The following is a 23406-nucleotide window of genomic DNA, read 5'->3' as shown; positions in this document are numbered from 1 at the left end:
CAGCAGCCTGCACTTGTCAGACTGGTTACAGACTTGTCAGACTGGTCCTACCAGGGACCAGGTCGTTCTTGCTCTCCAAGACATGAGTATCATGTCAAGGAGAAGAAGGAAGAGGTGTAGCCATGCAGGTAGACTCAGAAAAAAAAACCATAGTTGATAAAATCGTGCAGGGAAGGGATTGATGATTTTCGGTAAATTGGTCAAATCTCCTGTTCAGAAACCTTTCATGGCAAATGACCATGAGACTAGCAGCAACAGTTTAATGGCCAAGTACTTTCAACCAAGATGGTGTCCTCCGGGGTTGACTAGTACTCAAAAGAGGAAGCTGCAGTGCCTGCGCTTTCAGGACAAGAAGGAGCAGGAAGCAGAGAAGCTGAGGGATGAGCAGTTCAACCAGTACAGGCCTATGGTCCCTCAGAACAAGGTGTGGAAGGTCAAGGTAGTTGACCAGCCAGCAGGACTGGTCGAGCTGCCCAGCTAACCGGTCTGACCATTATAGAGGACTGGTCTGACCACCCAACAGAATCGGTTAGATCGGCTGCCCCTGGAGTAGAACAGAAAGCTGAATCAGTGGCACCTATTTTGGCTATTTGCAATAGAGAAGTACAAGTGGCTCCTCTGGCACACGATGATGAGGAGGTGGTGGATTATGAAGCATCAACTGAGCAATACAATATCAAGATTAATGGTGTACACTTGTCTTCGGATTACTCTGTAGTTCCAGAAGCCGAAGGAATCGCATAACCATATGAAAGCTCTCTACATGAGGGGACATATCAATGGAAGACTGATTTTTCGGATGCTTGTTGACGGTGGAGCTATTGTGAACTTAATGCCATATTGATTGTTCAAGAAGCTTGGCTGAACAGATGTAGAGCTGATCAAGACAAACATGACGGTCAGTGGCGTGGGAGGAGGTGATCCTATTGGCGCCAAGGGAGTTGCTTCCATGGAGCTGACCGTGGGGAGTAAAACACTTGCTACAGCATTCTTCATCTCCGAGGTGCAAGGTAACTCCAGTTTGATTCTGGGTCGCGATTGGATACATGCGAATCAGTGTGTTCCCTCTACCTTGCATCAACTTTTAATTCAGTGGATCGGCGATGAAATAGAGGTTCTCTATGGAGACCCTTCATCCTTTATTGCTACTGCCAATTCAACTTCTACGGGTATTCATGACAACATTAAGTGTTTATCGGGCTTGGATTTGTCCGATTATGAGCTTATCAGTTGCACTAAGGATGGCTTCGTTCCTGCTGTATTAAAGCCGATTGAAAATTGGTTGAACCATTTGATGTGATCAAAATGAGTCAGATCAGCCGATCAGGAGCAACCGGTCAAACCGAATAGCCCGGCCGGTCAGACCGGTCATATCCAGAATGGTTGCAGAAGAGGATTGAGCACTATCGGGCACATGCGAATGATACGTGTGAAGCTATTGAGGATTTTGATGATATAGATAAGTTAGGGAAAGGGTTTATGTCGGCTGATCCATTAGAAAAGGTAGATCTTGGAGACGGTTCTATTCCTACGCCGACTTTTATAAACAAGAATTTATCGGCTGAGTATAAAGCTGATTTGATTAAGTTGTTAAAAGAATATATTGATTCTTTGCATGGAACTATCATGAAATGCCCTGGTTTAAGTCATGACTTGCTTGAGCATCAGCTACCTATTAAAGCTAGTTTTAGACCTTACAAGCAACCTTCTAGGCGTTTTAATCCTATTATATATGACAGAATTAAAGAGGAGATTAATTGTTTACTAGAAGCTGGATTTATTCGGTCTTGTCGTTATGCCGATTGGATTTCTAATATCATGCCTGTTGAGAAGAAAGATTTAGGTAAAACAAGAGTATGCATTGATGTTAGAGATCTCAATAAAGCTACACCTAATGATGAATATCCTATGCCTATAGCCGATATGTTGATTAATGAAGCTTCTGGACATAAAGTTATTAGTTTTCTTGATGGTAACGTTGGTTATAACCAAATATTCATGGCCGAAGAAGATATGTCTAAAACGGTCTTTAGATGTCTACGTTTTGTTGGTTTATTTGAGTGGATTGCCATGACTTTTGGATTGAAAAATGCTGGTGCAACTTATCAAAGGGCTATAAACTTCATTTTTCATGACTTGCTTGGTGTTATCTTGGAGTTCTATATTGATGATATTGTGATTAAATCGGCCAGATTGGATCATCACTTGGCTGATGTGAGACTTGGTCTTGAGAGGATGCGTCGGTATGGTTTGAAGATAAATCCACTTAAATGTGCTTTTAGTGTATCGGCTAGGAAGTTCTTGGGTTTCATTGTTCTTGAAAAAGGCACAGAGATTGATCCAAAAAGAATTGAAGCTATGAGGAATTTGCAAGCTCCAACATGCATGAAGAATTTGCAGAAGTTTCTGGGCAAGGTGAATTTCCTGAGAAGATGTATATCTAACTTGTCTAGAAAGATCGATGCCTTTACTCCTATTCTTCGGTTAAGAGATGAAGCCGAATTTACTTGTGGGGCAAAACAGCAAGAATCATTTGAGAAAATCAAGTTTTATTTGTCACACCACCGGTGCTCAAAGAGGGGTTCCTTTCAGGCTTTATGTGGCTGCTAAGGATAAGGTTATTGGTGCTGTTTTGACTCAAGAAACCAAAGGAAAGGAGCATATTATCACCTATGTAAGCCGAAGACTCATTGATGTAGAGACAAGGTATACATTTATTGAGAAGTTATGCTTGTTTTTGTATTATGCTTGTACTAAGTTGCGGCATTATTTATTATCAAGTACTTGCATAGTGGCATTCCAGACCGATGTGATTAAGCATATGTTATATAAGCCGATTTTGAGTAGTAGAATCGGCAAGAGGGCATATGCACTTGTTGAATATGATTTGGCTTGTGAACCTTTGAAATCCATGAAAGCAACGATTCGGCCAAGAAAGTTGATAAAATTGTCAAGGCCGGAGATGGAGGTTGGAGACCAGCTATTGTTACCTATTTGAGAGATCCTGGTCGTGGTGTGGAGAAAAATATTCGGCGTTTGGTGTTTAAGTATGTGTTACTTGATGATGAGCTTTATCGACGAACCGTCGAAGATTTGCTTCTCAAGTGTTTGGATTCAGATCAGGCTAGAGTTGCCATGGGAGAAGTTCATGAAGGCATATGTGGAACACATCAATCGACTTCTAAGATGAAGTGGTTACTTAGAATAGTCGATTTCTATTAGCCTAGCATGATAGCTGATTATTTCAAATATTATAAGGGAGTTGAGGAGTGTCAGCGATTTGGTAATTTGCAATTGGTACTTGCTGCGTTGATGCATCCTATTATTAAACCATGGCCGTTCCGAGGTTGGGGATTGGATTTCGTTGAACAAATTAATCCTCATTCATCAAAAGGGCATCACTTCGTGTTGGTGGCTACAGATTGTTTTACTAAGTGGACCGAAGCAGTTCCCTTAAAAAATATGACACATAGAGAGGTGATTGAGTTCATTATGGAGCATATTATCCATAGGTTCGGTATTCCCTAGATATTCACAACTGATCAGAGGACTTCATTTATATCTAAGGAGGTGTGTGAATTTACCAAATCTTAAGATTAAATTGCTCAATTCATCTCCATATTATTCTCAGGCCAATGGTCAAGCCGAGTCCAGTAATAAGGATTTGATCAAACTCATCAAGAAAAAGATAGAAGAGAATCTGAGGAGGTGGCATGAGGTTTTAATTGAGGCTTTATGGGCTTATCGTCTATCTAGATATGGTGCTACTAAAGTTACTTCTTTTGATCTTGTGTACGGTCAAGAGGCTGTTTTGCCTGTTGAGGTGAATCTAGACGCTTATAGATTGACCAAATAAAATGACATCTCTGCTGTTGATTACCATGAAGTGACCGACAAGCGTTTGAAGGCTTTGAAGAAAATTGAGAAGCACAAGCTTCGGGTGGCCAGAGCTTACAACAAAAAGATTGGTGAGCTGGTTTGGAAGATAATTTTGCCTCTTGGGATGAAGAGCAACAAGTTTGGCAAGTGGTCGCAAAGTTGGGAAGGTCCATACAAGATCATCAAGGTTATCTTTGGAAATTCATATATGGTGGAGATGCTACTAGAAGAGCGTTTACCAGAGCTCTAAATGGAAGATACTTAAAGAAATATTATCCTATTGTATGGCAAGAGCTTGAAGAGGAAGATGGCCGATATATGATTATCGGCCTTAGAATTATTTTTGGCTGGTGTATTCTATGTTAAGCATCGCCCTTAGAGTAGCTCTAGTGTTGGTTATTGCTTTTTGACGTACATAGCTCACCAAAAAGGTAGGGAGCATATGTTGACAGCCAAAATTGGCAAGGACCGAGGCTGATCGGTCAGACCGGTCTGCCCGACTAGTGAGACCGGTTGGTCCTGCTGTAATCTGAGTTGGTTTAGATTTTGTAAATCATGATCTTTGTAAACACACTCGTGAAGGGGTACGACTTTCGACCTGTATATATGAAGGCTAAGGCCGATTGCGGGCAATCCTAATCGAATCAATCAACATTGTACTTACTTTTTATACTTCAAACCCATCTCTTTTCCAAACCCTAATTCTGTTCTTCTTGCCGCTCTACAGCGTTCGAGGGCGTTCTGAGTGGCCTGCCGACCTCAGAGCAACTCTAGCTCCATTAGCCCCGATTGGGTCCCTCCCGGGCATGTGGATCTATGTCTTCGCGCTGCCCCTGGAAGAACCGGTCTGATCGGCGTACACAGGAGCACCGCCGGTGATGGTCATTTGTGATCCGCGCGTTCTAGCGCATTCGGTGCGTTGACCAGATTTGAGTCAACACAAACATCTTTGTAAAATAATTTCTTACAAATATTTCTTTTTACATTCTAATATAACGTAATAGAATTATAAATGTTCCTGTTACCGGCTACTTTTGGTGTTGTTGAATCATCTTGGGCCAGGTGCTGCAGATCAAGGAAAATGGTCGACACTCTCTCGCCGGCTTGCAATTAAGCGGCTGGTACGGCTAGTCTACACAGGCCACAGCAGCTGCACGTGCCATGCATGGCCAACCAGCGCGTCCTGCCTTTCAGTTGTCAGTTTCGCCTTTTTAATAGTAGAAGATGAAAGAGTTCTGACTCCAGCATTTTCTGATCCTTTCAGTGCAGGCTTATTACAAAGAAATAGCAGCAGTGCAGCACCTACAAAAAGCGCCACTAGAGCCCACTACATGGTGAAGTAAGAAGTCCAAAAGAAAAGGAGGTTCTACATCCATTTAGCCATGCAAGTTGCATAATTGGTGTTGTCTTAGATGAAGTATATAACTTTCTAGTCTTGGATAACTAAATGTGGTTTTTCAGATCAATCATCAATGTATAAGTTCCTTTTCAATCATTTAAAGGTTCTGAAATACCACTATTAATTTATCAAATATTATATTTGCAGTTTTACCATGGTAATTGCACATCTAAAGTTAACTGAAATTCCTTTCTTATAAGAAACATTTGGAGTTATTCCATTGGAATATAATGGATGAGAAGTGTGACCTACGTTTACTAGAGGGAAGAATTTAAGCAGCCTGTAATTACTAATTAGGCAATCACTTTGCCCTAGTTCGAGTAGTTTCTCTAAACTAAAAGTTGGAGAATATTTTGTTTAGTAACCATTTTCAATTATCTTGAAGATAATTGTATAATCAGCTATATATATATATATATTGTTTGTTCCCAATGTAACAGCACACGATTGGTTCTTTTAGAAATGTGTGACACACTGACACACCAAACAAATCAAGATCCCGAACTTCAGGCTAGATCATATTAATGACATCGATCCAGCTACTTTTTGAAGGATTCCTATCCGGGACAAACCATATCTATCCCATACGTATACCGTATACGAATACTTTCAATTGTTCACTTGATATGTATACGTATACCAGGTACGTACAAATATACGTCTGAGAACGCTAGCTGCATGCTCGATCTGCTTTTGTGATTTAGGAGTTAGATATATCCTTGGCGATTTCTGGGAGCTGCACCGGGTAGCGGTGGATGCAGTCGACCCACGGCCCGTCGGCGTTGGCCGCCGGCTTCACGCACTCCCACGCCACGCTGTTGCAGTCGAAGCCGGCGCCGAAAGAGATCATCCACACGCGGTCCCCTTTCTTCATCATTCCCTTGGCCTCGATGTACGCCAGCTCGTACAGCACTGAGCTGCTCGACGTGTTCCCGAACCGGTGCAGCGTCATCCGCGACGCCTCCACGTCCTCGTCAGAGAGGCCGAGCCCGGCCTGCACCTCGTCGATCACCCCGCGGCCGCCTGCATGGATGCAGATGTGCTCGAACGCCGTCCGGAAGTCGGGACGGTAGAGCCTCACCTTGGCGCGCCCGCTGAGGAGCTTCCGCTTGAGGAAGGAGAGCGCCACGAGGAGCTGCTCCGAGGCCGGCAGGACGAGGGGGCCGAAGGCGGCGATGTTGCTCTTGAGCGCGTGGCCGGCGGTGGTGGCGAGGTCCTTGGAGAGACGGATCCCCGTGTTGCCCTTGTCGTCCTCCTCCTGGAACACGCACCGGTAGTCGGCGTCCCGCGCGGCCGTCACGGTGCGCACAGCGCGGGTGAGCTTGAACCGCGCCCGTTCCGAGGAGTTGGAGAGGATCATGGCGGCGGCGCCCATGCGGAAGAGGCAGTTGGGAAGCAGCATGGCGCGCTCGGTGCCGACGTAGTACTGCGACGAGAGGATCTCCGTCGACACGATGAGGACGTTCGTGCCCGGCGGCGCCACGTGCAGGAGGTTCTTGGCCAGGCCGACGGAGACGAGCCCCGCGCTGCACCCCATCCCGGACAGGTTGACGTTCTGCACGTCGGCGCGGAGGTTGTACCTGTTGACGACCATGTCGGCGAAGACCGGCGTGGGCGTGAAGATGCTGCAGTTGACGATGAGCACGTCGATCTCCTCGGGCTTGACGGTGGTCCTGGCGAAGACGTCGTCGACGGCGGAGAAGATGACCAGCTCGGTCTCGTCGCGGGAGGCCTTGAGGCTGCGGTCGGGCGGCATGTAGTGGTAGGCCTCCGGCACGCAGGTCTCCTCGCCGAGGCCGGAGCGCTCGAGCAGGCGGATGGCGAAGCTGACGCTCTCCTCGTCGACCAGGTACGGCATCAGGTGCGCGTGCTCCAGGCACGTGGCGAACGGCGCCCGGAACCAAGCCTTGGGCCGGAAGCAGCCGTACTCGACGAGGTACACGTCCTTGGGTCGGCCCAGTCGCCTCAGCTTGGCGGCGGCGGCGGCCAGGAGCAGAGCCAGCAGCCAGTGGACCGGCCGGATCGCCCGCGCCAGCGCGAGCGCCGCCTCGGGGCTCGTTCTCTGCAGCGCGCCGGCGGCGGTGGCCACGGCGGCGATGGCGAGGAAGTTGTCGACGACGAGCCGGTACATGGTCCGGAGGAACCTGACATGGAGCGGCGTGTTCATCGTGGCAGGCCTGATGCGCGTGTGCCTGCCTGCCTGTATGGGCTCTGTGCGTGTCTGCACGCGTGGGTGTTTGGGGCTGCAGGTGCAAGTGAATGGAGGGGGAGTGTGGGGGGTTTAAAGGGCGTGTTGAGGGGCATTGTCGGAATGGAGCGCCGTGCCGCGCTGCGAACCGCGCCACCGAACGGCATAAATGCGGGGCCAATCCGGCGAGTCTCAAAAATTTCACTATTTTTGACTGCAGTGCTTTTTTTTGAGAAATTTTGGCTGCAGTGCCAATCAAACTAGGTAAGGCAAAGCCGTTCGTTCAAAGTGCCTTTCGCGCACTGTCCTGCTGGTTGGTCACATATGGAAAAAAGGAGCTTTTCTGGCTTTGACGATTCATGCACGAAGAGCTTGGTCACACCGTCACACGTACACGCAGACTTGGTCAGGGATCGGGCGTGGCCAGCATGGCCGCCGCGCACTGCACGCAAAATATCGCTCTTGGCCCTCCACATCGTTAGAAGCTCAATTTAATTTGGATCCAAACCCTTCTAGGGCCACCTCCAAAGGATAGACGTTGCTAGCGGAAATATTATTTACCCGGCAAACAGTGCTAAAAGCATCCGCTAGCGAGGAAATAAGCGCTAGTCTCTAATATTTTTCAACGCACCTCCCTCTCTGTGCACGTTTCCCAATGTACATGTGCTTCTATGTCGAGCATCTCGCACCTCTACGTCCTCCGACGATGTCGCCCCTGCCTCCGTTGGAGAAGGCCTAAATAATTTAGCCCCTCCGCATTAATCTTGTCCCTGATCCCAGTGGCCTTCCACATGGGATCTGTTCTAGATGGGGTAGGCCCTCCTAGTACCACTGCCCCTGGGAGGTTGAGACGTTGAGCGACTCCGTAGACGCCGCAGCGCTTGGAGGGAGATTATATGGCACGTGGAGGGATGAAAATATCAATCAAAATAAAGACAAATTCCAAATATCAATTAAAATATAAATACCGACATTTATTTCAATCTTTAGATGGTATGCTCATTATACACGCACGCACACTCACCCCATCTAAACATTTTAGAAAAACTGAACCGGTAAATCTTTAGATTCACAAAATCAACATTTGTGCATCTCCATCGACTAGCATGTCACCCACCAGCACTACTAGAAAACAACCCATATATCAACCAAAAAATACCGTTGGTGGATCTAGCGCACATCACAGCTGATTCCCGTCGAAGGTTGAGATGTCACGTGTGTGCAAGCCTTATCCCATATTTGAAGTATTTTTTAATTTTTTTTTATCTCTGACACTTTAGTACCGATTGGTAGCACTAGTTACCAAACGGTATTAATAATCGAGACTTTTAAGTTTCTTAGTACCGGTTGCGGCTTCAATACTAATTGAAGTTTAGACACAGTACTAAAGATCTTTTTCCCACTAGTGATAAGGATATTCTTATCTTGACACCAATCCTAGTGTCGGAGAAAATCTCCAGCCGGGTGGCGGTAAGCACCCACCTTATCCTAGTTAAGGATGGGTTTGGAGGATACTTAGGAGCGCTAGATCGGTGGACCGATGAACACAAGAAAGACGCAAGGATTTAGAGTGGTTCGGGCCGCCGGAGCGCAATACCCTACGTCCACTTTGTTGCTGTATTGACTATGCAAGCCTGAACGGAGAGCAGCGTGAGCTCGCGTGTGTGTGAGAACTTATCCTCTAACGAGTGCACACTCCCTTTTATAGTTTAAGGGAGGTGCTTACACTGTGCGGGACCCCGACAGGTGGGCCCGGCCAACAGGGGCCTACTCTATATGATATGGAGATCTCCTTCTCCAGCCCCTTGTCGCTACCTTCACGGTTGGGAAGATAACGTGCGTATCTACAACCCGGATGCGGTCGTGTGCTGTCTTGCAAGCACAGTGACCGCTGTCAGTGTTACCCAACAGTGGAGCTGTGCTGCCACTATTGGGTGCGATTCTGACAGGCGCGGGGGCAGAGCTGACCCGCCACGTCGTTGCCTCCATGCGCACTGTAGTAGCGGACGCATGGGCTCTCTTGTTACAGCCCATCATTACGCCGCGCGCGCCGTGACGGGACTGCACACCGCTGGCGCACAGTACACGGTGACACGACACGCCGCCTTGGAAACAGGCGGGCTTACCGTGGTGTCAGCCTACCTGTCCCGTGTGTCAGTGGCAGACCACTCTTTTTGACTTGGGGGCGCCCGGCTCAGCTACCGCATTAAATGCTGGTTGGTGAGCTGGAGACCCGCGAAGGGCCTCTTGCCATACGCACGTAGCAGCGCCAGCCCCGCTCCCTCCGCAGGGGCGGCACGTGGCGGCACCGGACCCCTCCCCAGGGGGAGGGGGTCCGGGCCCCCGAGGCCGGTTGGAGCGGTCAGGCCCGTGATGGTCCGGCCATCACACGCGGCGGCCCCGGACCTCCCTGGGAAGTCCGGGTCCGAGGGAGCTACCCGAGAGCTCCCTTGCCTTCCGTGGCATGCGGAGGTCCCGGACCTCAGGGAGCTTGGGGAGGGTCCGGAGACCCCGGTCCCAGCTGTCAGGCCCGGGCCGTACGCCACGTGATCCAGAAGGCAAATGGGGAGATTACGCATGGTGATACGCTAAGGGTCTGGACACCCTAACAGGAGGTACCCTGTCTGTATGTACCGACACCTAGTATACTTAATTAATCTCTAAAATAAATTCAGTAAGTGCTAGTGTTAAGATAAGTATATCCTCGTATCTAGATTTAATTAGAGAAAAATAATGAGGGACTCGTGTGGCTGGTTGTGGGTGATAAAATTGAGCTTCCGTTAAAAGTTGGAGGACAAAAAGAGTATCCGATGTCATCTGTCTGTAAAAATTTGCTGTTTTCCTTTTCTTTTTGTGTGGGTAGATGTATGTCTTGTCATCACAAATACTAGATGCAGATGGGATTGATCATTTACGGCAAAGGAGACATGACACTTAAAGGGAAATAAAAGTCTATAGATCTACAGAATGGAATGCTGCTAGCGGGCAAAGATGTCAAACTAGAATGGGCCCCTGTCATTATGACGCTATCAAAGCACCAAGAGTCCAACCAATCAAGCTAGCAAAGTATATATTGACTTTGAGCCAACTTATGGACTATGGTAGACTGTTATACTAGTCTCCAATATGCACCTTCGTAAAGCCCAATAAACTCCTAAATTATGAAACAACACCTTAACTTATAAGATAAATTCATGCATACGGATGAGTTTGTTTTAGCATGCAACTACAAATTTAGAAGTTGCCAGTAATAGTGAAACACTACTGTAGAAACAATTTTCACTGCCGGCCGTACAGTAGGCGGCCGTAGTGGACCTGAGGATCGGAGGTGAAAATGTGGTGCTGGCGGTTGAAACCATTTTCACTGCCGGATCTAGCCACGGACTGGTGGTGAAAATGGTACAGTATATTTCCCTCTCCCTCTCCTCCTACCCGACTCCATTTTTGCAGCCATTTCTTACCAAGTTGATCAAGATTTCGACCCTCTTTTGATGTATAGACATCATCTACTCGGTTTGAGGTTGCTTGTTTCATTGGCTAGATTTTGAATTTCTAGTTTAAATTTGATGGAGATGCTTTATTTATGGTAAATGCAAAATTTACATCAAAATGCATAAGGAGGCTAATGAATTTGCAGTATGGACATCAACCACTTGTTTTATGAGTGGTAGCTAGTAATCCATTCAATTTTTTGCTTGTTCCATTGGCTAGATTTTGAATTTAGTGGAGAGGCTTTGTTCATGGTAGAGGCCAAATTGACATCAAAATGCATAAGTAGGCTAATGAATTTTGATGTATGGACATTATGCACTTGTTTTATACTTGGAAGCTAGCAACCTATTGGGTAGATTTCGAATTTCCGGTTTGAATTTGTTGGAGAGGCTCTTTTTTCATGCTAGATACAAAATTTACATTAAAATCCAAGATGGCTCCCAAATTTTGAAGGAATTGCATAACTCTCTTGTTTGTAATCGGTGTATGAACATGTGACACTATGTGCGATTTATTTGTATTTAATATGTGAGATTTGATGTATTTATTATGTGAGAATAATTTGCAACAATTCTGTACCCATGTGTGAAATTATTGAAATGTTGTTTAATTTTGATAATCATGCTGGAATAAGCAGCAGTAAAGGATTATCACCGCCGGCCCATGTTACGTACCGGCGGTAATAACTCTATTTTCACCACCGGCCCGTGTTACAGGCCAGCGGTGATGACCCTATTTTCAGTGCCAGTCTATGATACCTACCGGTGGTGATAACCCTATTTTCACCGTCGGTCCCTATTATGGACTGGCGGTGATAATCTATTTTCACCACCAGTTCAAAAACCAAAGGTGAAAATGGATATTTTCACCGCCGGTGCCTAAATCGGAGGTAAAAATAGGTTTAGAGCCGGCGGCGAAAATCTGTAGTAGTGAAACTATAAAAAGTTTCACCAAATCTTAATCAATATACCTACTAATCTTACTATTTTTAAATATGTGATGTTTCAAAACTAATTAGTGTCGGGGGTAAATATCACGGAGCCCCCGAAAGTATGTTCCTTCAGTAGCTAATTATGGTTTAGCTCTCCCGCAATATGCGGCCCAGCCTAATCGAGGTTATCGCATGGCCACAATATGCGGCCGAGCCTAATCTTAATCGAGGTTATCGCATGGCCACAGACAACCCAGCAAGAGGAGGGGCACCAACGGCCCAATACCAGGCCTAGAAGAAGGGCACAAGCCACCTTGCCCAACCGCCAGAAGTTAAGCCCCGCCACGCCCGACCCCGAGGGCATGGGCTCGGCCTCACCTGACCCTAAGGGGGAGCTTCGCTTCGCTCGACCCCGAGGGAACGGATTCGGCTGTACCCGCCTCAGGGATGTGGGGCCCCAGGGTCTCACGGAATGACAGGTCATGCCGGGGGTCGAACCTCTGTTGCGGGGGCAGGTAAGGACGTGCCCCGACATGACCTCTGGAGAGGACAGGCCATTACCACGAGCCCCAATCGTGTGCTGCACCAGAGGTCAAGCCGTAAAACGCGCCGGGGGCTAATGCCGCCCATCTTGTCAGGGCGCACGTTGCCCACCGCACCGCCCGCCCTGTTGAGATGCATGTCGCATGTCGCGCCAGGAGGCGGCGCAGGGACACCCCGATCATCATCTACAGGACCTGCTGGGACCACAAGCTGGGAGGAGGAAAAGCGGGATCCCGGCAACCCCTCTCTCTCGTGGATCCGACCCCTGCCCCTTGGCATATAAAAGGGAAGGGGATGACTCCCATAGGGGGATGGATTTTTGAACAACGTTCACTCACCCACACAGCACTTCGCCACCAGAGACTTAGGAGCCCATTTTCTCTCTTGCCTATTTGTAACCCCTAGTGCAAACCAGTGCAAGAACACGAGCAGCTCAAACTGGACGTAGGGATTTTCCGCCTGAACCAGTATAAACTTCTTTGTCTTCCTTGCACACCATCCGAGACAGACGGGTAAACACAAATTTGCTAGTTAGCGGTACAAAACACCGATAGTTGGCGCGCCAGGTAGGGGCCTTTGTGCGTCTCGACGACTTCATCAGGATGCGGACGGCCAACCACGCCAGAGAATGGGCCTCGGCCTTGCTCGTGTATTTCGGGAGGCTGGACTTCATCATCACCATGGGAGGGGGACTCGAGCAGATTCACGTTCCGGTCCACCCCACCCGCACCGCCAACCTTGACCCTGTTGTTGAGGTTTTCGAGGAGCTGCGCCTGCACACCCCGGGGAATCGCACTTCCGGGGGCAACTGGCTCCTTGATTTCGATCACGAGAGGCTGAGGCGTCAGCTCCGCATCTTCCTGGGTCCCCGACTGACCTAGGAGGATTTGCGCCAGGTTCTCTTTTCACTCTCCAACATCACGGCTCCGGAGGGGGATCGTTCTCCCCGAAAATCATGGCCGGGAACACTCCGATGGTGTTTACCTATGGTTTGCACAATGCACCGGAGGATGTGTGTCGCCTCATGGCGTTACGCCTTGGTTCGCCCCTATGACATTTCAGATACTTAGGAGCTAGGCACGCAAATTTCTAGTATGAAGTTGTGCTTGTTAGTGTGAAGTTTGTGTTTGCTTTAATGGATGCCTTTAAAAACTTAAATACATGTTAAAGGGTATTTTTGTAATATTAGAAAAATTAGGGTTCTTTTTGTAAATTGTGTGTAAATGGGAGATAATTTCAAAATTTATGAAGGGTTGATTTGCAAATGTAAGTTTTCACTCTTTAATCACTGTAAGAAGTGTAAATACTCCAAGGCTTCATTGAAAGGGGTAAAATTTATTTTGGATTTATTTGAAATTGAATGATTAGTTGGTTTTTAAAAATAAATTCAAAACCCTAACTATTTTGAAGTTGGACCCTAAAGCAAAGTGGTAGATCTTTTTAAGCTCTACACTTTTGATTTTGGGCATATTTTCATTAGAGCTATAGTTTGGAAGAAAATTTTACTGTGATCTCCTTGAACTTTTGCAAAATTTATGAACAGGTCCTCGTCTTCTTCCTCATTTTTCTGCAGCGCCACCCACCGCCCATGGCCGACGTTTTCCCCGGTGGCCAGCTGCCTCTTCGCCGCTCTTCCTGTGCCACCTGGCCCCCAGCTCGCCCGCCCGCCGCTTAATCGACCCCGCTGGATCCTCCTCGCGCAGATGCATCGCGCCAGTGCCCGCTTGAGCCGCCATGCGCGCCGTTGACCGCCAGCAGCTGCTTGCCTCCCGCTCGCATGCCTCTTTTTAGCTTGGTAACGTGCCCAGTAAACTTCTCCTTTCTTCTTTTCCCTCGCGCGCACCCGCAGTCCTGTTCTTTTGCCCGCTCGACTACTTCGCTAGAGCTCCTCTGTCCACCGCTGTCAGCCGTCTCCGCCGCTCCTCCTCTCCAATTTCGTGCTCCACCAGCACCGCCGCGTCTCATTGCCCCTTCCTGATCCACCCTTCTTCCTCTTTCCGCGTACACGCAGCCCAGGATGCCACGCCGGTGATCTCACTCTCCGCCGCCGTGCTAATTCTAGTCGAACTGAAGTTCCACCCCTTATCCTCCTTCGCCAAGAGCACCATCAGCACTACATCTCCACGCCGAAGCTCCCTGGCCAATTTTCTTCGCCTTCCTGCACTCTAGTCACCGGAACACTGTCACCACCCTCAGAACCTCACCACGCCAGCTCTATCTCTAGTCGAACCGCCGCCTCCAAGCTTCCCTTCTACGATTACAACCACCCCCAAGTCCACTGTGAGCTCCTGAACCTTTTTCCTCACCTTCCCCTCGCCGCCGGTGAGCCTCATCGTCGGATTTTAATCGCCGCCGCTCAACTTCTTCTGTTCAAGTCGATTAGGGACCCAAATGCAAGTCTCTATTTCTTTCTAGGGTCTTGTTTGAAAAATACACACCCGTCAGCTACACACCTATCGGCCACACGCTCATCGACTACACGTCGATTGGCTACACCTCTATCGGCTACTTTTGCTGAAGAAAAATCATAGCCGATGCACACCCCAATCGGCTAGATAAGCTATCAGAAAAATATGCTGTTAAGTAGATCTGATCAGCTCTGTAGTAACCTTCACCAAATAGCCGTTTTGAATAAAGTTTCTACACCAGAAACTCTACTTAAGTTTATTTCCTTCAAATCTTTTTGTTGTTTGTACAAATTAGTTAAGTCTTGAAGTGATGTACTGAATGTATTCTTGTTGGATTGCAACTTTATCATGAAAATAAGATAGTAAAATAATAACCATTTGCTTCAAATAATTGTATATCATGTAGGTTTGACGACACTCGCCGATGGTACCTACGAACTAATCCCGGAACCCGACGAGGGTATTTCTGAACCTAAGTAAACGTCGCCAAGGGTCTTTCTGAAGCCCCGAACCTAGGTTCGGAAGATACTGACATCACTGACCCCAGCCTCACCAGTGAAGGCAAGCCTCGGTGCATACCCCAGTATTTTAAATTATTCACTTATATTGTTAGATATCTATCTTGTGCATTAAGTGCTAGGAGTTGTTATAAAACCCTAGTTGCATGAAACCTAGGAACCTATGTAATGTTTCCAGTCCTTATCGAGTAGATACTTTGCTAATAGGATCAGCAGAAGTCAAGTGATTTCCTGTCACTCTCCACCACCGTGCTAATTCTTATCGTGAAAATAAGATAGTAAAATAATAACCATTTGCTTCAAATAATTGCATATCATGTAGATTTGACGACACTCGCTGACGGTACCTACGAGCTAATCCCGGAACCCGGCGAGGGTATTTCTGAAGCTCAAGTAAACGTTGCCAAGGGTCTTTCTGAAGCCCTGAATCCAGGTTCAGAAGATACTAACATCACTGACCCTAGCCTCACTAGTGAAGCCAAGCCTCAGTGCATAACCCAGTATTTTAAATTATGCACTTATATTGTTATATATCTATCTTGTGCATTAAGTGCTAGGAGTTGTTATGAAACCCTAGTTGCATGAAACCTAGGAACCTATATAATGTTTCTGAGTCCTTATCGAGTAGATACTTTGCTAATAGGATCGGCAGAAGTCAAGTGATTTCCTGTCACTCGCGCGATATAGGAGTTGATTGTTTACTATTTTGCAATCACTATAAGGATCACGGACGGGGCTATGTGTAGTATCATGGCTTGGAATGGTACCTCGTCTGTGTTGATCAATTTGATAAGGCCACAATATGTGGTAGTGGTGGTCAAGCGTTTGAATGTACTAGCCACATACCGTAAATATGGTACGCTGTAAGCCTAGTACCTGATTGGCCCGGAAAGTGGACATATCCCCCACCACTCGAATTTTGGTTTATTTACATACGCACCAATGTGTGGAGTACGTTCTGCATAGCAGACGGGAGTACGGTCATACAGTCGCGCTGTAGACGTACGTTCTGCACATTGGATGTGCGTATGGTCCTGCAGTCGCTTGTGGTGGCGCTGATCCACGACCTGGAATATGAGGGAAATGGTTGCCCGGAAAGGAAAGTTTCCGAGCGTGTGTGTTAGGATCCCTTGCAAGGTTATGAAATTCGATTCAGGAATCGTCCATTTTTCACGGTGATTGAGACTGCTTGATACTTCTGCGACATAGAGTAACAAGAGCAACAGTTGATGGAACAATATTGATGTATGCTTTAATACCTAACTTGCTTGTCTAGTATAAATGCTCATTTAGGATGGCCAATTGAACTAGAATCTGAAAGCTAAAATACGGAAATAAGGACCTACTCTTTGTTATTTTTCAGCAAAAGAAACCTAGAGCCTTTCAACCTCTCATGGCCTAGTTGTGAGCTAAGTATACCCAATTGATGGGTAAGCCTTGCTGAGTATTAGTATACTCAGCCTTGCTAGTAATATGGTTTTCAGATATGTCATTCGAGGACTTGCTAGTTCTCCTTGGCCCTGCACTTTACGGCCTGGCTGGTCCGTGGAATGGGATCCGCCCCCGGCTGGTAATGACCCTCCGGAATAACGCCATGCTTTGGGCTATGTATGGTGCCTGCTTTCCGATGAGTAGTCGCGTTGTTGTATCTTTTCCGCTGCCATCTCTGAATAATGTTCGTTAAACTTGAAGTTTTCAAACAATGTTTGTATAAATTTGTTTCAGTTAGATTTGCAGTACTCTACTAGAAACCGGTTTGTAATAACTGCTACGACTATGTTGTAAAAAAGTAATGGTGATTGTATCTCTTGACTCGCCTTCGTGCGAGGTATGCTTGAACGATCCGGAATCCAGTGGTTTCATCGGGACATTACCCAACAGACCAGTGGGTTATTCCGTTTGAAGTGAGTTGAGGTCATATCGCCTGTATAGCAATGATCTGCGCACTTGAGCCGGAATAATTCGAGCAGTTCTGCCACAGGCTGGCATTAGAGCTAACAAGTGTACATCGGAGATATGATTGAGCTTACAAATGTTTTTGTTATAAAACTGGACCTACAAAATATTTTGTAAAATTACGTTGGTTTCATTAAGGATTTTGCTTAGTACGTAAAGCCCTAGGGGTTTATATGGGAATTATCAGGTAGCTACTAATATATATATATACAGTATGCTTATAGTACTACTCTAACTTCCAGCACTACATTTCTGTAAAAACTTACTTTTGAGCACAATCAACTTTATATTCTGTAACGGCGCATTCGACGATGAGGTAAGAGGGTAAGGATCCTCAGCCAACTGAGAGAGCTTGGCCTTCCAGTCGGTGATGCGAACCGAACGCTGATTCTCAAACAGTGGCTTACTTGAGATGCTGCCAATATACCAATGATAAGTTGATTATATTGGGAGTATATGGTTAGGCACAGGGTATGGTGATCGCTGTTCATGCCCCCGTTTTATACGGTATCCCTGTGAATACGTTGTGAAAGTAACGTATGCTAACATCATCTATATGGTGGGAATTGTACGGATGCTGTTTCTATAAGTAAACAGTAATGTTTGGGAACGCTTTCATGACGTGCTGGCATGAAAGGTTCATGATATATAATTATGGTTTTTCTGCAGGTACCTAACCCTGACTCGATAGGTTCTGAACGAATAGGATCTCTCGACTAGCTATTATAGGGACAGACGTATATATATTATACTACCGAAACTAACCACGTAAGTCCAAAAATATTTGGCAATTATTTTTGGTGGTGAGGACGAGTAGTACATGCATGCATACTTCGTGATTAAACAAAGTGAATGAATTAATGGTTTGTTGTCTTAAGGCTATCTAGAGTGTTGCTTATCATAAGTGCAATCTTGAAATGGTCATACAGACAGCTTTAGGTTTCGTATCTCGGCATCTTTTGTTTCATCCTCAAGATCTATATCATCCATCTGATTTCTAGCCTTTGCTATTACCAGAATCGGTTGTCTCATTCCATTTACCTTATGAGTTCTCCGAAGGGTAGCTACATTCCAGCTATTCCATGAGTCTGACTCACATTTTTCCCGCAATTTTCTCAAAGCATTTTTGTTGAAAACTTGCTACCTTACCTTTTGAATCTTTGCTTCAGATGGCAGATTTTCCGAAGATCTTTTGGGACCACGAGGGACATGCTCACACCAATGCCTTGCATTGGGAGGGTTTTCCACATCTCTTGTAGGAGTCACTTCAGTTGTTTAGCTACACCGAGCCACCGTAATATGATGGAGTGGAGTATAGTGAAGAGGGTGTTCCTTGGTGCAGAGTGAAGATGACTATTCCCCAGCATCCATCGCGATCCCTGTGGCAGCCCATCAAGATTGATGTGGTTGGTCACCATCTAGCAGACATTTTTGAAGCCGCAGCTCTTGAAGCCATCAACATTTTCTGTGACCAGCATCTAGATGAGGTTGCCAGGTATCCTATTGGTTTTTTTCCTGCAGCAGATTCTCGTGACCCTGAGTGGGCTTTTCGAGTATCATACTTTGGACACTTATTGGGAGATTTGACAGAAGAGACACTACGTGCTACAGTCAGGTTTACGAATGCACAATACCATCATCAGATACTTTAGCGCCACCGTATGAGCCAGATGACCAGTATAGCCCAAGGTTATCACAGAAACATTAACCAACAGATTACCCAGATTGAAGAGCTCCAAGGCACGATCACCTCTAAAGATGAGGTTATCGCACAGTGGGACGAACCGAGAGGATCAGATCGTTGAGAGTGATACATTAATTATTCAGCACAACACTGTCATCGAGTTTCTCCAAGAGCAAGTCCATGACCTTACTCTTGAGCTTGGCGACGCCATCGCCCATATCGATATGCTTCATGAGCAGCCAGCACCTCCTGTCACACCTGAAGAGTCTGATAGTGAAGATGAAGAAGAAGACCCGGAAGAGATTGAAGGAGTTTCTGATCTTAATTCCGAGTATGGAGATCCCGAACCTAATCCTCAGTCCAATTGTTCTTCTTCTGGCAGCCAGTCATCTGTGGGCAACCTCGACGATTTCTAGTCTTTTCCAAATCGTCGACCTTCTAGATGCACTTAGTGTAGTATAGTGTGACATAGGGAGAGAGCAGTCTAGTTTAAACTAAGGGCCACTTGTTGTATTATATGTAGCATGTGTAGGCATGGATTGATTTGTAGTTAGTAGACTACCGAGATGTAACATAGCAATGACCACCAGTTTATGATCTATAACCCAAGTTTCCTATCTGGTTATCTATTGAGCTATCTATCTGTTGCACTATTTCCATATATTTTATTTTTATGCGGTATATTCCTGAAAATGGAAGCAAGTATTGGTGATTTCTAATGGACATCTTCCATTCTTCAGATGGTTGGCACTACGCGTGGAACCCCTGAAGGTTTCAGGACGGACCAGGCTAGCGGTTCCCAACAACCGCCACCACCACCATCAAATCTTGCAGAAGTAATGGCACGACAGACTGAACTCCTTGATCAGCTAGTGCAGGCACAGTAGAACCAGTTTCGTCATCAGCAACGAGGTTGTGATGAACATCCCTCTGCTAGTTACCAAGATTTCTTTAGCACGCAGCCCCCACTTTTTCATAAGATCAAAGTGCCTCTTGATGCGTATGCGTGGCTCCACACTGTTGAGTCCAAGTTCGCACTACTGTCCGCACCATGCTCCGAAGCAAACAAGGCACTCTTTGCAGCACAGCAGCATCGTGGCATTGCTCGCATTTGGTGGGATCATTATTATGCCATGCAACCAGTTGGACATGTAGTCACATGGGAAGAGTTTCGAACCGCATTTAGGGCACATCATATTCCTAAAGGGCTCATTGAGTGGAAGCTCAATGAATTTTTAGCTCTTACCCAGGGAACCCGCAATGTAATGCAGTACGCACAGGCCTTCAATCACCTGTGTCAGTATGCGGGTTATCATGCAAACACCGATGCCAAGAAGCGAGATCGTTTCCGTCGTGGCCTGAACACCAAGCTCAAAGAACATGTGAATCTTGTTAAGATAGACACCTTCAATGAGCTAGTCAACATGGCAATTACTCAGAAGATTGTATTTCAGCCTATCGGGCTGAGAAGAAGTGGAAGATACCCACTGGACCCTCGAGTGCTCACCCCCCGAGGTATCGGGTAGTTCGGAATACATCTCCACGAGCCCCACCCCGAAACAATTAGTCAGGTAGATGGGTAGCTAGACTCCCTCAGCAGTCTAGATTCAACAGGCCACCAATGCCTCAGCCTCAATAGCAGCAGCAATAGCTTGGATTAAGGCCGAACTTTCTGCAGTTCAACCAGGGAAACAACAACAATCATTGTTTCAATTGCGGCAGTTCATCGCATTTTATCAAAAATTACCCTCAACCTAGAAAATCATTCCAAGGGTAGACTTCCAACCCGAGCAGCAAGGGCCAAGGCAAGAAGCAAACTGTACAAGTCCGCCAAGGAAGGGTGAATTTTATGACTCTCTCCGAACTTCCTGAGGGTGCACCAATAATGACGGGTACTTTTACTATACACCATCAACCTGCAGTTATACTTTTTGATTCCGGTGCAACTCATAGCGTTATCAGTCCAAAGTTTGGAATAAAAGTAGGCTTGGATTTCTATCATACTAAAGGAACATATATGATAGCGACTCCTGGCGGTAAAATTGCTTCCAATCAAATCTGTAGAGATGTGCCCATTCAATTGGGTAGCAACCTGATAAAGACAGATTTAATTTTGCTAAACCTAGAAGGAATGGATATCCTACTAGGTATGGATTGGATGACTAGACACCAAGTATTATTAGATATCTCTTTCCGAGCGGTTGAGATAGCCTCACCTGATTACAAGGCTACTATTCTATATCTTCCACAGCGGGAGTATATCAACTCTTATATTTATACCATAGAAGGGATCAAGCTTGAGGACATCCCTGTCGTATGTGAGTACCCAGATGTTTTTCCGGATGATTTGCCCAGGATGCCTCCTGATAGAGACATTGAGTTTATTATAGAATTACAAACTGGTACAGCCCCCATCTCTAAAAGACCCTATCGTATGCCACCCAATGAGCTGGCAGAATTAAAAGTTCAACTTCAAGACCTTCTTGATAAATGTTTTATTCGTCCAAGTGCTTCACCATGGGGATGCCTAGCCTTGTTTGTGAAGAAGGACCATAGCCTCAGACTATGTGTGGACTATCGCCCCCTCAATGAAGTAACCATCAAAAACAAATATCCTCTTTCCCGTATTGACATCTTGTTCGATCAATTAGCTGGAGCCAGGATATTCTCCAAAATTGACCTTCACTCTGGATATCACCAGATAAAGATTAAGCCCAGCGACATCCCAAAGACAACATTCTCCACCAGATATGTACTTTTTGAATATCTGGTTATGTCTTGTAGTCGTACCAACGCCCCAGCATATTTCATGTATCTCATGAACTCTATCTTTATGCCAGAGCTCGATAAATTAGTCGTAGCATTCATCGATAATATTCTGATCTATTCTAAAAATCTAGAAGATTATGCTAGACATCTTCATATTATTCTTCAGAGATTGCGAGAACACCACTTGTATGCCAAATTCTCCAAATGTGAATTTTGGCTAGATAAAGTTAAATTTTTGGATCACACCATCTCCAGTGACGGCATATGTGTTGATCTGAGTAAAGTTCAGGAAGTGATGAATTGGAAGCCCCCTACTTCAGTCCATCAGGTCCGTAGTTTTCTTGGTCTTGCTGGCTATTATCATCGTTTCATCCCTGACTTCTCTAAATAGCCAAGATCCGTAGGTCTTGCTGGCTATTATCATCGTTTCATCCCTGACTTCTCTAAAATAGCCAAGCCAATGACATAATTGTTGAAGAAAGGAGTTAAATTCTCCTGGAATGAGAATTGTGAAGAAGCATTCCACACTCTAAGAGCACACCTCACTACTGCTCCAGTTTTGGCTCAACTAGATAATTCCAAACCTTTTGATATCTATTGTGATGCGTTGGGCATCGGACTTGGTTGTGTACTCATGCAAAACAACCGAGTAATTGCTTATGCCTCACGAGCACTCAGGACTCATGAACAGAACTATCCTACCCATGATCTTGAGCTTGCAGCCGTTATCCATGCGCTTAAGATCTGGAGACATTATCTTATGGGTACTAAGTGCAACATCTACACTGACCATAAGAGTCTCAAGTACATTTTTACACAAGTAGATCTAAATATGAGACAAAGACGTTGGCTAGAGCTTATAAAAGATTATGATCTAGAAGTGCACTATCATCCAGGCAAGGTCAATGTGGTTGCGGATGCACTCAGCCGCAAAGCGCATGGCCATTGCTTATCAATAGAAGCCATCAATGAAATTCTCTGCTGGGAAATGAGAAAGCTCAATCTTGAGATTATTCCTCAAGCTAGTTTGAATCATATAGCATTTGAACCCACACTTCAAGATAGTATCATTATGGCACAACTACATGATGAAGGATTCAAAATCATCAAGCAACAGCTAGCCTAGAGAGAAGAAAAGTATAAGTGTTTTCAAGTAGATCACAAAGGGATTCTATGGTTCAAGGGACGTATTGTTGTACCCAAGGACCATCAGCTTTGTAAGCAGATTATGGATGAGGCACATCTGTCCAAGTTCTCTATGCACCCTGGCAGTACCAAAATGTACCAAGACCTCAGACAGAATTTTTGGTGGACTCGCATGAAAAGAGAAATTGCAAGATATGTCTCTGAGTGTAATATTTGCCAAAGAGTTAAAACCAGTCACTTAAAGATTGCTGGTGTTCTTCAACCTTTACCCATTCTTTCTTGGAAGTGGGAAGATATCAGCATGGATTTTATCGTTGGCTTGCCCAACACTTCCCAGAGGCATGATTCTATTTGGGTAATCATTGATCGATTAACCAAAACCATCCATTTACTTCCCGTGCATACTACTTACAATGCTAAAAAGTATGCCGAGATCTATCTAGACCAAATCGTTCATCTCCATGGAGTACCTAAGATGATCATCTCTGATCGT

The 23406-nt window shown here is 45.9% G+C and overlaps 1 protein-coding gene and 1 pseudogene across 1 annotated transcript; one reads left to right on the top strand and one right to left on the bottom strand.

Moving 5' to 3' along the window:
- Positions 1 to 892: 892 nt before the first annotated feature.
- On the top strand, positions 893 to 4129 carry LOC112892561 (annotated as a pseudogene).
- A 1644-nt stretch (positions 4130 to 5773) lies between these two features.
- Positions 5774 to 7611, bottom strand: LOC112894278 (3-ketoacyl-CoA synthase 5-like). Its single transcript, XM_025961928.1, has one exon. The coding sequence runs from the start codon at positions 7443 to 7445 to the stop codon at positions 5979 to 5981; it is 1467 nt and encodes a 488-aa protein (XP_025817713.1). The 5' UTR covers positions 7446 to 7611; the 3' UTR covers positions 5774 to 5978.
- Between the last annotated feature and the right edge of the window lie 15795 nt (positions 7612 to 23406).

Source organism: Panicum hallii, chromosome 5 (assembly GCF_002211085.1).
Source record: "Panicum hallii strain FIL2 chromosome 5, PHallii_v3.1, whole genome shotgun sequence".
NCBI classification, from domain to species: domain Eukaryota; kingdom Viridiplantae; phylum Streptophyta; class Magnoliopsida; order Poales; family Poaceae; genus Panicum; species Panicum hallii.
The sequence above is the reverse complement of the archived record's forward strand: the minus strand, read 5'-3'. Positions and strand labels throughout refer to the sequence as shown.